The 17,816-nt window shown below is 39.8% G+C and overlaps 1 protein-coding gene across 2 annotated transcripts; it reads right to left on the bottom strand.

Moving 5' to 3' along the window:
• Positions 1 to 871: 871 nt before the first annotated feature.
• Positions 872 to 12,302, bottom strand: C12H5orf24 (chromosome 12 C5orf24 homolog). Of its 2 annotated transcripts, none has more exons than XM_059417601.1 (2): positions 11,965 to 12,302; positions 872 to 5,360 (listed from the first exon to the last, which is right to left on the bottom strand). In XM_059417601.1, the coding sequence occupies exon 2, from the start codon at positions 5,355 to 5,357 to the stop codon at positions 4,791 to 4,793; it is 567 nt and encodes a 188-aa protein (XP_059273584.1). In that variant the 5' UTR covers positions 5,358 to 5,360; positions 11,965 to 12,302; the 3' UTR covers positions 872 to 4,790. The 2 variants fall into 2 exon arrangements, with proteins under 2 accessions (XP_059273584.1, XP_059273583.1); XM_059417600.1 differs by lacking the exon at positions 11,965 to 12,302 and adding an exon at positions 9,549 to 9,633.
• Positions 12,303 to 17,816: the final 5,514 nt, after the last annotated feature.

Raw genomic sequence — 17,816 nt, 5'->3', positions numbered from 1 at the left:
AGAGAGAGAAACCACAAATGGGGGAAGGGGTGGCAGGAAAGAAAGAGTAGAGGGAGAGGGACAAACAGACTCTAGGCCAAGCGCAGAGCCCGACAGGGTGCTTGATCCATGACCCTGAGATCATCACCGGAACCAAAACCATGGGTCTGACACTTAAATGACTAAGCCACCCAGGCAGCCCCATCCGAAATTTTTTTTCAAGATTTATTTATTTGAGAGAGAGAGAAAGAGCGCGCACACACAATCAGGGGAGGAGCAATAGGAGAGAAGAGAAAGAAAATCTTGAGCCGACTCTACATAGAGAGTGGCACTGGATGTAGGGCTCAATCCCAGGACCCTGAGATCATGACCTGAGCAGAAACTGAGAGTCAGACACTCAACCAAGTGAGTTGCCGAGACATCCTACTACCTGAATTTTATAAATTAAGAAGATCAACCACACTTAAAATTTAAATATAACCCTATGGCAGAACTAGTAGCCTGCTGTATCTTAATAATGCGAAGAAAAAGCAAACAACACGAGATCTGTTTATAAGTTGGGATTTTAAATTTCAGATATATAAATATTACTATTTTTTAAAAAGATTTTATTTATTTATTTGACAGAGATCACAAGTAGGCAGAGAGAGAGGAGGAAGCAGGCTCCCTGCTGAGCAGAGAGCCCGATGCAGGGCTGGATCCCAGGACCCTGAGATCATGACCTGAGCTGAAAGCAGAGGTTTTAACCCACTGAGCCACCCAGGCGCCCCTAAATATTACTATTTCAGGAAGCACAGCCAAGAAAAATATGAGATCCTGTCATGATAAAGGTTTACTTACCATCCGTCCACTTCACAAATATTGTGCTAAGAAAATAAAGCAGTAAACATAATTGGTTTTAAAGCAATGACTTTATTAATAAATATACATCCATATGATGATGTAGATACAAATCATGAACACTACTCCATTCCCATACACATAATTGCACACGAGTAGCTCAAGTTCATGGACATAAAAACATACACAGTATCTATTCGGACTTTTTACAGCAGAGGACAGCGTGCTTATATCAGTTAATTGGTAATTATTTTCTCTGTAATTATCTGTGGAAAAAGGAAACTATGAAACTTAAAGAATCAAAGTGGTCTGATTATTATAAATCACACACTTGATTTACTATAGCATTAAATTTTCCAAAAATTAAATACATTGTATGTGAGAGTACAGGTTTACCTACTTCTGAGGAGGGGGAGGGAAAAGCAAAGGAAAGATTTAGATACATCCTAGAGTTTAATAGCATATAGTTAAGCCATAATAAAAACAAAAATATAATAGCATCTCAATATTTTAGGTCCAAGGAAAAGTTCTGAACTGTTGTGAATTTTTATATTATGAAGGGATAAAATTTTACTGCATAAAGAGACAATGACCGACAGAGCAGCAGTTATCGCCAACATCCCCTGAATTATTTTTTAAAGCTTCTTAGAATAGAAAGAAGAAGGTTGGTTTTTTTTTTTACTTTAGCTCATACACTGGTTTTTCTTACACTGGCTGGATCACCTTTAACCTAATAAACGGATCCAGAACATTGTTTTTTCCTCCTTAACTCAAAGAAACTCTATTACATCATGAAAATATACATGTAGATTCACACAAACATCAGTTTGGAATGAAGATTACTTTTATTACTTTAACAGATATTTTCTTTTAAAAAGTAAATAAAAAATATAAAGAATATTTTAGTCTAATTGAACACTGATTTTAAAAATGTCCCCAAATATTAAAAATTAATCAGATACTTATTTTCTTCCAATACATTGTGCCAGTATTTTTTTAATATCCAGTGCAAAACTCCAAAGATAGTATCAAAATCATCCCATACTAAAGATTAGTTATGCAAGGTTATATCTGTCAAAAAATGAAAATTTCATCTGTATTAGCTGCTTATTTGTTAATATGATAATAAATAAGGCATGTTAAAATAGTTTTCAAAGAAAATAGTAAAGCAAACTTACTTGGATAGCAGATCATTTTCTGACCAACAGTTTTAATACAGAATAGTGAAACCTATTTTGTGAAGAACAGAATTATACAATATAAAATTAGCAATTTACCTTTCAAGGAACAATCACACAGTTGGAGGAAAAAGCCAGTTTTCCCCAACTGATTATATTAAAGTATAGGCAATTGTTTAACATGCTATTTCAGTGTTTATCATGACAAGAGACAGTGTTACAAAAGATGCACAATGTAGTCTTTATAGAGAAGTAAAAATATTTTATATTTTAAGACTTCATGTTATCACTTAGATGTCTTTCTCATCAGCATGGCACCAATAAACTGTTCACAAGGAGAAAAGGAAGTGGAATCAGGAGATGCTCACCATCATACAGGTCTAATACTCCAGGTAAATGCTTACATGAACAGAAAATTCAGCTCTCTAAACAATGTTAACCATTCACAACTGTAGCCATTTGCCCCCTCTTTTTCCTGGGACATAGCTCCTGATATTAATAAACACTGTTATGAACAGAATTCCTTTAGCTGATTTCACCATTTCATTAACATGTATACAAAATTCATTATACAATAATACACCTGCTTTATCTTCTGACACACAGCACAGCACCACTGAGTAGATGTGCTGGAGGATGGGGAAAGAGGCAGGGCAATGAATGAATGAAGCAAAGGCAAGAGAAAGGGAAGGGTATGTACAACAAAATCAGGAATGAAAATAAACTGAAAGGGAATCGCCAAACAGACATAGTATAAAACAAAAGTCAACCAAATCCTAGACCGTGATCTATATTACCCTACCATAGAACATTTAATGAAACAACCATTTTCAGGAACTCAAGAGGGTTTCTAAGTCACCATGTGCTGAACAACAACTTGAGAAACAGGTAAATGACAGATATATATCAAACGTGGATAAACATATGAATAAAGATGTAAGCATTTGCGTGTGTCAGAAGTTATACTGTTCTGAGTAAATTATTCAAAGTTTTTTATTTTAAGCTTCTGCAAAGAGAAACTCTTGTAGCAATTTAGCTGCCAGAATGTTACATCTGATTATATAGTCATCCAATATTGTTCTCTATGGTTTGTGCAAAGCTAAAATTGTTGAGGTCACTGTCTTAGATGCCAGTGGAAACACAGTCCCCACATACAATGTAACACCTCTTACTGTAAAGAGCAGCGTAAGTCCAGCTCATTGTGTCAGGTATCACTGGAACACCTAAAAGCTTGCTGCTTTTTTCCTGATGAAAAGGTACGAAACATGACATCCATTTGCAATGAGAGTTTGCATTAACTGAGAGCAAGCCCAAATAACACAATGTGCGCCCTTTTAAAATTTTAGTTATTTAAAAAGTTTTTGGGTCCTGCAAATCTACACTAGAATCTCAAAGGCATTTAAAATTCCACAATTTGAGTGGAATTTTCTTTTTTCAAATCCAAAGTTTGTAATAGTTTATTTAGAAGAAACTCAGAATAAATAAAATGTGTATTAACAAAGACTATCCCTTTCAGAAAGGGGAGAAAAGTGATTTCTCTCTGTCCCTATCATACACATCTACACAATACTTTTTCTTTGCTATCTTACTTCTAAAGCAAACGTTGCTGGAAAAGATCTTCTTTTGGATGAAGTGGTCCCACTGGAGCCACAATTAGATTTTTAATTAAACTAATCAACATATTTCTACATGATTCATGCATAGATGGATTCCTATATATTTCTTAATATTTGGGTTCTGACAGACAATTGCATCTTGTTTATACCAGTTTTAGACTCTACCATTCAATTTGTGTCCTTTGGTAGATATAAACCTGAAACCACAGTAAGTGCTAATGCAATGGGACAATTTCTCAGGAAAACACTAAAAAATTTTTGAATAAATGAGCATTAATAAATGTTTTAAGTATAATGCTTTAAAACTAAATATTTAAAGGCAAAATGTAGTGACTACAGCTACATGCAGACCTTAAGAATATTTCTTTTTCTATTATATTAAGTATGCTATTCTCAGAATGCATATTTCACCAGAAATGTAATGTGCAGTTTTTCTTAAAAAGTTTAATTTTTCTGTAAATATGAATTGCTTGTAGTGTTTGGTATATATGCTCTCAGACAATTAAAGATACACAACGAATCAATGTTGAAAGGCAAACATAAGAATTCTTTTAGGAATAATGGTTAAATCAATTAATACCATGTAAATCAGTAAAATAAAATAAATAAGCTTCTGCTGCTTAAACCTAGAACATTAAAAGATTGTTAACATCTGAAGTCTATGGAAATGCCAAAGCATACAAATATCTGTGTCCTGTCTCATGAAAATAAATGTTACAAAAACTCACAGCCATTACCTCAAGTAATCCTGAATCATTAGTTTGCTTTGTTCCATCAGTTAAAAATACCTTGGATATTATCTTTATTATATTGTAGGCTTACTTCACAAACTAATAGGTATAATGGTTTCAGTTGTTTAGCACATAAAGCATCTATTTAGAATGGCCCAAAAGGAGTAATGAAATATGAGACACAACCAGAACTCTAAAGGAAAAGCAAAAATGACGTAGTTAGGTATTACACTTGAACCTATATACAAATACAATGCCACTGCTCATGCCCTGAGTGCATCTGTCAGCATATGGCAGTTTCTGAGCAAAACCAGGAAAACAAATCAAACAGGAAAACAAATTTGGAAAGCCCAGGCCACAAAATCATCTATGTCAAAATAAAACCAAGAAGCTTTGGGATTATTCACACTACTCCTTCTAAACCTGGCCCTCCTTTCCTGCCTCATTCACTCACTGGGTGGCTTGACTTCACTGCTGGTTTCCTCTACCCCATGAACTGCTCTGCCATGTATCATAGGGTAAGGAAAAGCAGCGGTGCCACAGCCATAACCAAGATCGGCAAGACGGGATAGAGCTTTAATGCTACCTGGAGGTCTCCCTGGGCTGACTTTGTATCCAGCAGCTTTAGTTGTACCCAGAGGTCTGCCTGGACTTGTCTTAAATCCAGCTGCTTTGGTGGTTCCCAGGGGTCGGCCTGTGCTGGTACGGTATCCTGCAGATTTGGTGGTTCCTGAAGGTCGGCCACGTTTACCAGATCGGTTGAGATTTTTCTTTTTCTTTAGTTCATCTTTTATCTCTAGACTTCTGCCACTTGTAGTCTGCAAGTGTGTTTCATTTAATGGGTCTTGCCTCTGACAAGCCATTGGTTTGTGGCTGACTGTGTGGCTATATTTGCTTTGCTGGGAGGAATATATGTCAAACTGATCAGCAGCTCTCATGGCATCTTCACTGAGGCAGGAAGGCTTGCCAGGCCCACAGAAAGCTGGATTACTGCTGGCAACAGGATGCATCATTTTCTACCAAAAATAAAAGACAAATATGCATAAATACACATACACAAATACATACCTGTATGACAGTATTCAGTGAGAAAATAGTCTGTCTTCCAAAACGGATGCAGGCGACCTAAAATTAGACTGACAGGCAGGACTCCAGACCACTTATAAACAAACATGCATCAGCAGATTCAAAGACACTTGTTTTCCTCAACTTAATCAAGTGTATGGACATAAGTCATGCAAGATAACTCAACTATAATAGGCATTAGTAGCCATAATGTTCTCTGCTTAGGAACTGGAAAAGTGGCTAACTAGGGAATGAATCTGTTACATTTTAGAGGTTCTTTTTCCCTAGATTATGAAACCCTGAAACAGTAACAACAAAAACAAGAACTCTTATTAACAGTATTCTTTTTTTTTTCATTTGCCTAACATTCTTAGAGTATCTTCTTTTGGCCCTTTATTTCTCACATATACACTTCTGACCTAGCCACAGTTGCCACAAGGTGGACATTTCTTCCTTATAATTTATTATTTATCTAGAACCCTCAAGTGTAGGGGTGCTTGAGTAGCTCCCTTCAGTTAAGCAACTGACTCAGTTTCCGCTGAGGTCATAATCTCATTGGTCTTGAGACAGAGCCCCTGCTTCAGGCACCGCGCTCAGCAGGGAGTCGGTCTGCAGATTCTTTCCCTCTACCCTCCCCTCCCCCACTCGCGCATGCGCTCTGGATCTCTCGTGCTTGTTCAAATAAACAAACCTTTAAAAAAACAAAAAGGATCCTCAGCAGTGTAAGCTACACTTTACAAATCACGGAAAGTGCCAAGCAAAGAACACAATCTCTCAAGATACTCCCTTTAAATTAACTAATCCATTAAAAACAAACAAACAAACAAAAAAAAACAAACCCCCCAAAACAAAGTTTTAACCCAAACTATCCAAACAGGAGGAAGTACGAATAGGAGAGGTGAACAAAGGTTTCCATTAGCTAAAATGAATCTACACTTATACAACTGAGAATTACACTACAAAAATATGGGTAACAATCAACAAAAAAACTTCCTATTTTAAAGGTATGATTATCAAGACAAAAAGCTGCATGTGCAATTTCTTCCTGATCGTAAGTATGTGTGGATCTTCCTCCCTTAAAAGAGCCCTGTGACTAATTAACAATGAGTCCAGTCTCTGTTTAGTCTGTGAAGACATCCCTGTGATTTTTTTCTCTTTATGAAGTATATATTATGACCGGTACCATAACAGGCCAGCCCTAAACAGCCATATCATTTAGACGCACAGAAAATGTTTGTTTTTTGGTTTTTTTTCTTTAAAAATTTATTTATTTGACAGAGAGAAAGAGCATGAGCTGGGGAAGAGGCAGAGAAGGAGAAGCAGACTCCCCACTGAGTAGGAAGACCAGGACCCTGATCTGGGACTTGATCCCAGGATCATGACCCAAACAAAGGGCAGACATTTAACAGACAGCCACCCAGGCGCCCCAGAAAATGGGTGAACTAAAATATAGTATTTCAGTAAGATAAAAAAAATAAACATATGGGTTCCAATTCAGATTTAGAAAAAGAGTCACAGGTGTACAGTAAGATCTAGCCTATTGGGCACCTGGGTGGCTCAGATGGTTAAGGGACTGCCTTCGAGGCTCAGGTCATGATCCCAGAGTCCCAGCATCAAATCCCGCAGCAGGCTCCCAGCTCCACGGGGAGTCTGCTTCTCTCTGACCTTCTCCCCTCTCATGCTTTCTCTCTCTCTCAAATGGATAAATAAAAAATAAAAATTAAAAAAAAAAATCTAGCCCATAAGCTGTTAATGTTTGCCTATACCACACATGTAAAATTGCATCAAAACCTCAGTTATAAAAGCAAAAGGAAATGGGAATCAAGTCACAGAACTGAAAATCAACAGATACAAAGCTATTCACCAGCTGGCTTAAAGTCTTTTTTTTTTTTTTTTAAAGACTTTATTTATTTATTTGACAGAGAGAGAGAGATCACAAGTAGGCAAAGAGGCAGGCAGAGAGGGGGAAGCAGGCGTCCTGCTGAGCAGAGAGCCAGATGTAGGGCTTGATCCCGGGACCCTGAGATCATGACCTGAGCCAGGCTCCCCACAGCTGGCTTAAAGTCTTAACTATAAAAGAATATGTACAATGAGAAGCTATTTGTTTACAGCAGAAGCCTTACAGACTTGAGAACACAAAACAAATTAAATGAATTACACAAATATTAAAAGGAGTAATTCTTTGCTTAATCCCAAAGATACAATTAGAAATAGGTTATTATCACTTCATCAGCTCAAATTCTAATTTCAGCTCAGAAATAAAAACAGATCAAGATGTGTTCCAAATGTAGTAATATTAGCTGAAAGTTAAGTTTTTGAACATTTCCTATGTGTCACGTAAAAAGGTTGGCATTTTGCACAGTATCTGATTTAATCCACACAACTCTGTGAGGAACATACTATTATTAGCCCTATTTTACAGAAATGGGAGTCACACATTTGGAAATGGTAAAGTCAAACAGGAATTCAGGTAATCTGACATCAGTACCAACAATTCCAGCATAATATAACTACATCAGGATTTCTCAATAATAGCACTGTCATTTGAGTCAGATAACTCTTGGGGTTTGGGGGGGTGATGTCCTGTGTATTTTAAGATGCTTAGGAGCACCCCTAGCCTCTACCCACTAGATGTCAGTAGCTACACTCTCTTCTTCTCCCTCCCAATTTGACAACCTAAGTTTCTCCATACATTGCCAAATATTCTGGGGTGGGGTGGGGATGGGGGGGGGAGGAGTAAAAATTCACCCCTGACCATGAGAATGACCCAGCTATACGAAAATGAAAACCTAAGAACCACTTTAAAATATTCCTGTTTTGGGGGGTGCCTGGGTGGCTCAGTGGGTTAAGCCTCTGCCTTTGGCTCAGGTCATGGTCCCTGGGTCCTGGGATCAAGCCCGGCATCGGGCTCTCTGCTCCACAGGGAGCCTGCTTCCTCCTCTCTCTCTCTGCCAGCTTCTCTGCCTACTTGTGATCTCTGTCTGCTAAATTAAAAATAAATAAATAAATAAATATTAAAAAAAAAAAAATCCTGTTTTGGGGCACCTTGGTGGCTCAGCCGATTAAGCATCTGCCTTAGCTCAAGTCAGGTTGCTGGACTCCCAGATGGAGTCCCACACAAGGGCTCCCAGCTCAGCAGGGAGTGTGCTTCTTCTCCCTCTGCTTCTCACCCAGCTCTCATGCTCTTTGTCTCAAAAATAAAATCTTTAAAAATAAAATAGGGGCGCCTGGGTGGCTCAGTCTTTAAGCGTCTGCCTTTGGCTCAAGTCATGATCCCGGGGTGGGGATCATGATCCGAGCATCGGGACCCCGCTCGGTGGGAGGCCTGCTCCTTCCTCTCCTACTCCTTGTGTTCCCTCTCTGTATTATCTCTCCGTCAAATATAATCTTTAAATAAATAAATAAATAATATCCTTTTTTTTTTTTTTTTGAAGATTTTATTTATTTTGACAGAGAGCGATCACAAATAGGCAGAGAGGCAGGCAGAGAGAGGGGGGAAGCAGTCTTCCTACGGAGCAGAGCCCGAGGTGGGGCATGATCCCAGGACCCAGAGGCTTATTAACCCACTGAGCCACCCAGGTGCCCCATATTCTTGTTTTTTATTCACCTCTGTCACTCATACTTCTCCAAACAGCCACAAAATCTTTCTGTTGATAACATCTACAAAGTCAAACAGATTTGTCTTCCAAACTGAAGAAAAGCTAACGTTGGAATTTGTGAAGGGACTAACCACATTCTTTTTCCCTTGAAGTTATAAACTAATTGAGACATATAAACAGGAATTTCACAGAAATCAAAATACCAGTTTATTGCCAATAAAGTTGGACTAGAGACCACATGCAAAAACAAAGATAAACACAGACCTCTGAGAAGATTTTAAGAGAAAAAGTGAACCCGTTTTCAATTTTATCATTCAGAAATCACCCTGCTGAACGGAAAACTCTAGTAAAAAGAGGTAGAAAGGCACAAGTTCCCATCTACAACCAGCACTGACAGTAAAAGAAGAAAATGTTTCTTCCTACAGTCTATTTCAGTGCTTTACATTTTATGCCTTTTAAATTCCTATCATTTACCAAAACCTTTCCTCTGGATCTTACTTCCCTTAACTTTACTTCCTCTTAATTTAGCAGAACACTCACCATATATTAGCACTCAGGATACAGAGCCAGCTTAGAAAGATGTGGCCATGTTTCTTCTACTCAGATACCAACAAACACTGAAAAAAGAACCAACAAAAAAACCCCACACTACTTAAAAAGTAGACCTGTAATTAAAAAAAAAAAAAAAAAAGAAGAAGAAGAAAAAGAAAAGAAAAGCACCCCTCACCAATTCCTTTAATCTTCTCCAGGAATTCAGGCATTTGGTTTGTATTATGTTAATTTAGTTCTGACACGGCTCACATTTATTGAGAGCCAAGTCCATGCAAAACATAGCACTAGCACTAGGACACAAAACAGGAGTACAGTTGTTTATTCCAATGGAAAAACAATGAGGCACTGACTTAAGGAACATTTCTAAGGGCAAGTCTTCTACATGTTCTGTTTTCCTTCCCCACAACAGTAAAAAAAAAAAAAAAAAAAAAAAATCAGTACAGTATTGCGCTTACTCAATAACTGATTAAGACACTAGAAAAGAGGGACGCCTGGGTAGCTCTGTTGGTTAAGTGTCCCACTCTGCACTTCGGTAGGGTCCAGCTCTCAGGATCATGAGACAAAACCAGGTGTGGGGCCTGCCTTAAAAGTTTCTCTCTCCCTCTGCCCCTCCCCACTCTCCTCACCCACACCCTGAGCTCTCCATTTTTCTTAAAAAAAAAAAAAAAAAAAAGTTGGAAAAGAAATTAATCTACTATGACAGTTACTGATGTAGTTAACTAAAAAGGAAACAGTTTCTACTTTGAAGTTCAACCTTTTCAGATGGGAATCAAACAACAGCCATTAGATCCTTTTGTGCATCATCACCTACACACACATACACAAGATAGATGTTTGTAAGCAGTTATTTATATATACAAGCATTATTTAATCCTACACTTATTATAATGTCTCCTACTTCAGGGCTTGGCGGCATACTGTTCTTTCTTCTAAGAGTCTTCCCATAACAGTACAGAGTTCAATGAAAGTATGCAGGCCACAATTCTTAAAGAGAGAATGAATTCATTTCTCTAATAAAGTTTGGACTGAAAGAAAGCCAAGAGTTACATAACTGAACGTGTAGCCTATCAAAGGTTAATTACCTTTAAAAATAGTTCACTGAATATAAGGGAATCAACTAAGAGCTTCTATATATTTTAACTATGACTAAATTAGAATTTTTAAAGCACACACTGGGGCGCCTGGGAGGCTGAGTCGGTTGAGAAACTGCTGATTTCCGTTTGGGTCGTGGGATTGAGCCCCAGCGTCCAGCTCCAAACTCAGCGGGGAGTCCGCTTCTGATTCCCGCTCCCTTGCCCCTCCCCCTGCCCCCTAAAATAAATAAATAAATAAATCTTTAAAGGGGGGGGGGAGAAAGCACACATTAAAACTTGCTATCTTTGATACTGTTCTACTGTGTTTAAATTCGGCATTCTCTGGGTGAGCCATTCTTTACGAAATAATTCTTTTCCCTTTTCTTGAATGTGGTACTCATTACTGCCAACATAAAGAACTATGACTATTTTTATTAACTTCACAAAGCACTCCTGAAGCTTTCTAAACACGGAGAAAATCTTCCTTTCAAGAAATCCAAGTTGTGGTCTCTTCCAAAGATCAAACATCAAACAATTCTCAGATTTATTTCAGGTCATTTGGGTTGTAACGATTATATAGAATCATATGTGTTTTTATAATTCTAAATAAAAGTCCATTTGTGACCCACATTACTCAGAAAATCTATTCAGCAACAGCCAAAATAAATGCCAAAAGCCATGCAGCCTGTCCCACCACAGAAAGTTTTGATACCACGACAGATCATAAATAACGGCCTTCTTTGTCTCCTCTCTACCCCTTAATTGTGCCCCACGGCGCAGTTTCCCCCGTACCAGAATCCTTACTTGACAAGAGGCGTTTGAAAATGTATTAGCTGTTGTAACCAAAAGCGATTATTAAAGCATTAACATTAACTTTACAGAAGATACACGCCCACACCAGATAAAGAGTCGCGTACCCTCCAACAACCAAAATTCATAGCCCGCTATCCCTGCACTTGGGGAGTTCTGCGAGCGGCAGAAGTCCACAGGCCACTCCATCTAGACGTCCATCTCGAAGCCGGCAGGCTTTAATTTAACTAGGGACAGGGAAGACTGCTAATTTTGACCTCTTAAAGAAAAGAAAGGGTGACCCCTCCCCCGCAGCCGGAGGCAGTTCCCCCCAATAATGGCTCCACGCCGAGGGAGAGCAGGCTACGTCCGGGGCCCCTCCTCTCGCTGCGGGCTGGGCCAGAGCCCCTCCTCAGACGTGGGTCGGAGACCTCTTCGCACCGGCAGCGCCGGTTCTCGCTGCCTCTTCGCCTTCTCCAAGAGCTCCCGCGGCCCCAACTCCGCTCTGAGCCAGACTGACAAACCCCCGCGCACCCACCTACCTCAGCTGCTGGTAGCCCGGCCCCTCAGCGAGCCCAGGGGTTGCCCATCAGCTGGGAACCTGACGACGACGCCGCTCCCTTCCCAGACCGTCGCTTCGGCACTGCGCGAAGAGCACAAGTCGGAGAGGCAGGCAGCGAGGGCGGTGGCGGCGAAGTGGACGCTGGCTCCCAGCTCTCACCGCGGCCACCGCTCAGGGTCCTGCCCCAAACGCAAGAGGAAGAGGCCGCCACAGCCCAGAACTGCGAGGGGAGGCGTGCGCGAGCTCGCAAGGACCGCGCACGCACACGCATACGCACATCGCGAGACCCAATCTCCCGCCGACGACCAGCACGCAAGCCTGGGGAGGGTAGCCGGCGGAGCCAGGCTGCGCTTGCGCGTCGTGGGGACGGGTAGGGGGCGGGGCTTAGGCCCGCGCGGCTCAGGCTGTAATGCAGACAGTGCGGGTCGGATGGGCTGAAGACACAGCTTAGGGGTAATAACTTGCTTACAGGATTGATGTTTCACCCCAATTCTGTGATGTTGGAACTCCTACTTGACCCCATTACTCAGATTACAGGAGTCAGGATTTGAATCCAGCTGTGTGATTCCAAAAAGTGTGCCTTTAATCGCTGTTGGTAAAGATTAATGCCTAATGTATCATATGCTTTCCAAAACATGTTGAAAGGACCTAACTTCTGCCCTTTACTGGTTATGGATAGGTGGGATGAGACCTCCACCTGCTAACAAAATGGGTAATATTCAAATAATAATAATGCTATTGGACCCTCAACCCTAGGATCATGTGATAATGAAAAGCTGCATTTTGTGTGACATGCTATAATTTTTTAAAATTTTTATACTCATGACCTCAGAACTGCCATATTCTTCATTACACCATCACAAGGACTGGGACCAGAAGTAGTTTGCTTACAAAATCACCCCCTTTATGTAGTTACTGTGAAATTTCTAGCATATCAGTCATCACGTACAAGCCACTTAAAAGGGCTGGTTTCCCCAGTTCTTCACGCTGTGAATTCGAATATGCTAGAAAGGATAGGATCCAGAATTAGGAAGACTACCAAGGAGATGACCCTTTACTAGGTAGTGCTAAGAGGCTAGGGGTGGTGCTTCTCCTTTTTTGCCTATGCAGTGAAGACTGTTTGAGGAGGTAATTCTGAGCACTGAGTTCTGCTATGAGCACAGCACTTGTCCAGGCACTGCTGCTAGTAGAAAAGACAGGAGCAACAGGAAAACCAAATACAGTACATTAAACAAGCTAGTCCATTCATTTTCTGGCAGGCATAGTTCCCTAACTACAATTCTAAATATTCTGACTGATTACTTCTATGAAATAATACAAAATATGTACAGATTGGAGGACATATTAAGTACCCTTCCAAAAAACATTAAAACAGGTCTTCTCAAGTCCTCTTTTTTATTCTTTTTAAGATTTTATTTATTTGACAGAGAGAGATCACAAGTAGGCATAGAGGCAGGCAGAGAGAGAGAGAGGAGGAAGCAGGCTCCCTGCTGAGCAGAGAGCCCGATGTGGGACTCAATCCCAGGACCCTGAGATCATGACCTGAGCCGAAGGCAGAGGCTTAACCCACTGAGCCACCCAGGTGCCCCCCTCTTTTTTATTCTTGAACTGGAATTTGAAAATGCACTCTAGCACTCCCATACCATGACTATTCTGTATTTTGGTCTGAAATGGCATTTGTACATAAAACCACTTAAGAAACAGAAACTTTTGTCCTAATGAGGTCTGATGATTTGCAGGCCCAATGGAGAGGTAGCCAGAATAACAGATGAAGTCAGACACTGCTGGGTTTGAATGCCTCTTTGTCTCCTATGGTACCTTGGGCAAGTCACAGTTCTTTCCAGAAGTTCCCTGTGTGAAATGAAGACAATGTCCTCCTTGCAGGGATAAGAAATTAAATGAGCTAATGGGTAAAGATAGAAATAGAGATAGATTTAAATCTAGGTCTACTACTTACTAGCTATATGATTTTGGACAAGCAACTACTCAATTCAACATATATTTACTGAATGCAAAGTCCTGGGGATACAGGACTAACAGGGCCCTTGACCTCTGGGAGTTTAGATTCTGGTGAGGTAGACAAAAATGCAAGCTGACAGTCAGAATATAATGTTAAATGCAGTAATTTGTTGTTTTCTCATAATCATCTCAGGTTGGCCTTAATGAGGTGCTACAGTACACACAGATAAAATGTAACAATTAGTCCTGAATGTAGAGGCTTTTTCAAGAGCAAAGCCATTTATCATCACTTAAGGAGCAACACTTTTAAATGTCATACTCTGACTTATCAACCAACGTTTCCTCTTCAAAAGTATATATCCTTGAAATACAATATGAACTCGATCCAACATTCCTCATTCCTCTTCCAACAGCTTCATTCAGCCTGACTCTGACAGGCCAGATCAGATAGACAGATGACTAGCTTATAAGATTTTTGAATGATAAATGGTGGTTGTACACATGCAAAAGGAAGGCCATAACAGGAATATTTGTCTAGAGCCAGGAGCTGGCTGTCTCCAGAGACCTTTGAACTGTGGCAATAAATGTTCCTAAATACTTTCACTTGAACTGAAAGATACACGAAGAAAAAAATGAATCTTACTTTCTAGACGTTAGCTTATCAGTAGCCATCGACTGTCCTCAGTAGGTATACAGCTTATAGCAATATTGAAAATAAGAGCAATATGGAGAGAGCATGGAAAAAACCCATACCACTGTAATGGTAATAGTACTGATACTTACTGGATGCTTACCATAAGCCAGGCACTATCTTTATGTGTTTTAAATGTTCTATTTCACCTCATCCTCACAACAATCCGAAGAAAGATATTATCACACCTATTTACATATAAAAAAGCAAACATTTTAAAGCATTTAAGGAACCTGCCTCAAGTTGCTCAGGTACCCCAATATAGTAAATGTATTTATAATTATGTGTGTGAGCTGTTTTACCAATGTTGTAACCAATATATTTAAACACATCATGTTAAACAACATATTATAAAAGCTACTAAAAATTTTTTTAAAGGATGGGGCACCTGGGTGGCTCAGTCAGATGGGTGTCTGGCTCTTGATCTCAGGATCCTGGGATTGGCTCTGTGCTCAGTGGGGAGTCAGCTTGAGGATTTTCCCCCTCTCTCTTTGTCCCCCCCCCCCCCCCCAGCTCACAAGCACTCTCTGTGAAATAAATATATTTGAAAAAACAACTTAAAGGATGAGATTTTATTTATTTTTTTAAAAAAGATTTTATTTATTTATCTGACAGAGATCACAAGTAGGCAGAGAGGCAGGCAGAGAGAGAAGGAGGAAGCAGGCTCCCCGCTGAGCAGAGAGCCCTATGCAGGGCTCGATCAAAGGATGCTGGGATCATGACCTGAGCCGAAGGCAGAGGCTTAACCCACTGAGCCACCCAGGCGCCCCAAGGATTAGATTTTAAAAGTAACACAAATAGCTCCAGTATTTTCTACTTGCTTTCCAAATGACTTACTATACATGTGCCCCACTTTGGAGACCACCACATTAGATCACAGGCAGTCAAAATCCAAGAACAAAAGTGAACATTATCAGTAGTTTTCAAATTTGGACATGTATCACAGAATCATTATGACCCCAGACACACTTAAATAGCACCATTAGACCCCTAAAATTTTAGAGGAACTTGTGTTCTCCTCGAAACTCCCAGGTGTTCATTCCTCTGCTCTTTCCATTAAGCTTTCCAAATCGGTGATGTAGGCCCTGGGCTGGCGTGGGAGATAAAAAAACTCTTTTTTTGCAAAGTCAAAATACAGTTCTAGGGGTCTCAGCTTTCAGAAGACTTCTACAGGCAAAAGCAGAGAGTAAATAATGCCTTCAAGAATACTTGAACTGGGGGCGCCTGGGTGGCTCAGTTGGTTAAGCCTTTGCCTTCAGCTCCGGTCATGATCTCAGGGTCATGGGATGGATTTCCACATCGGGCTCTCTGCTCAGCAGGGAGCCTGCTTCCTCCTCTCTCTCTGCCTGCCTCTCTGCCTACTTGTGATCTCTATCTATCAAATAAATAAATAAATCTTTAAAAACAAAATGGTTAGGAATTTTTTCATTCTGAAATTCTAGCTTTTATAGTAATCCTAATAATATCTGAATGGGTAACTCTGAGCTCTAGATTTCCAAAGTATTGTTAAAACTTTATTTTTTTATTTCATACTTTTTTCTCCTCCCCAAGGTTAATGCAAAGTTAGAATTTATTTTGAAAGCTTAGACCTTCAGAATCATGAATAAGCTGAAGCCATATCTGAAGAAAAGTAAGGTCAAGAAAAATAATCAAAAGTAAATTCCTCAGGGTACCTAACTGGCTTAGTCCGGGGAGCACACAACTCTTGATCTCAGGGTTGTGAATTCTGGGTGAAGAGATTATTTTAAAATAAAATCTTAAAAAAAAAAAAAGTTAATTCCTCTCCAGTCATGTGATTTGACAGTATGCACTTACAAGTACACAAATACCAGCTTAGCCAGAAGACACTATAAAGGTGAGATCACGAATATTGCAGGGATTTTGCAAAGAAAATGTTTGTTTACAATTTTCCTCCATATTTCTACTTGGATTCCTGCCTGAGGAAAATTTTAAGTTGATACAGGAGGGGGGAAAAATGACCTTCAAATAGCTGTAATTGAAAACACCAGGGGATCTTTAACTAGGGAGGGAAATGTAGCCATCTTTAGCTCTGGAGAACTTGCCTAACGTTAAGCAGTAAGATGCTGATCATATTCCCAAGCAAAAGAGCCCACTCAAGAGAGATCTTATTAAGGCTTTTTGATGATTATATTACCTAAAATGAATAAAAAGATAAGACATCCCCTCCACTCCTCCACACACATTCATTTACTCTTTGTCTTTATATTTACATACCCATCTTAACTTCAGCTTTTTGTGCCAGAAGCAGAAGGCACAAAAAAATACAAGCATATTCCAATTGTTAAAACTATGTACCAAACTGAAGAACTAGTAGCTCCAGATCTCAATCCAAGAGGAAGCATCTGACCTCAAGGATCACCCTGGGCTAGCTAGTCTCGCCTGCTGTAAGAGCTTTGCATCCATCATCAATAAAGTAACAAAAATATAACATTTTACTAAACAAAGTGTAGCTTTCTATCCTAGAATTCAACTACCATTTCCCCCCAAGTTCCCATCTTAAGCACTATGTTATCTGTTAGTAAATGACCTCAGCGGATGGTTTTATAAAGGAAAGGAAGGCACCACAGGGAAAAGAGCTCACGCATAGCTTAAGTTACAACTCTGGAGGTTTTGCTTTCTAGTCTGTGATCCCTACAGTGCTAATATGCTATTTAGGAACAGATCCCACAGTTGGCTTTATAGGATTTATAAATCCCAGGTACTTAAGGGCTGGTTCTGCTCAAACAACTTCACATGTCCAGTCTGCCTGCCTCAGAGGAAGGACTGCGGTCTCAGGTGCACTGTGACTCCCAGCTGACCACCATCTGTACACCAACGAGGCTGGTAAGACATGAAACATATCAAATAATAAAGTGTCTACAATGACTTGGAAAGAACTTAGCCATCATTGTTAAATTCTATACTTCCATTTTGTAAAACGAGTGCACTGTAACACAATGCCAACTGGCACACGAACTATTATTTCACCTATCGCCTGTATTATACCAAATGCAAACAAAATCTAAGACTAAGAGGCTTCTTCAGGAAGATATTTTTGGATAAGACTGTATATTCTGAGCCGTAGGACTGCCAGAATTTTTAATAAAGATACAGAGTATAATACTCCTTTCACATACCTGTAAACAAAATTAGAGCAACAGCATAAAACATTTCAACGGAGA

This window comes from Mustela nigripes, chromosome 12 (assembly GCF_022355385.1).
Source record: "Mustela nigripes isolate SB6536 chromosome 12, MUSNIG.SB6536, whole genome shotgun sequence".
Classification (NCBI taxonomy): domain Eukaryota; kingdom Metazoa; phylum Chordata; class Mammalia; order Carnivora; family Mustelidae; genus Mustela; species Mustela nigripes.
This window is presented reverse-complemented; position numbering and strand designations above follow the sequence as displayed.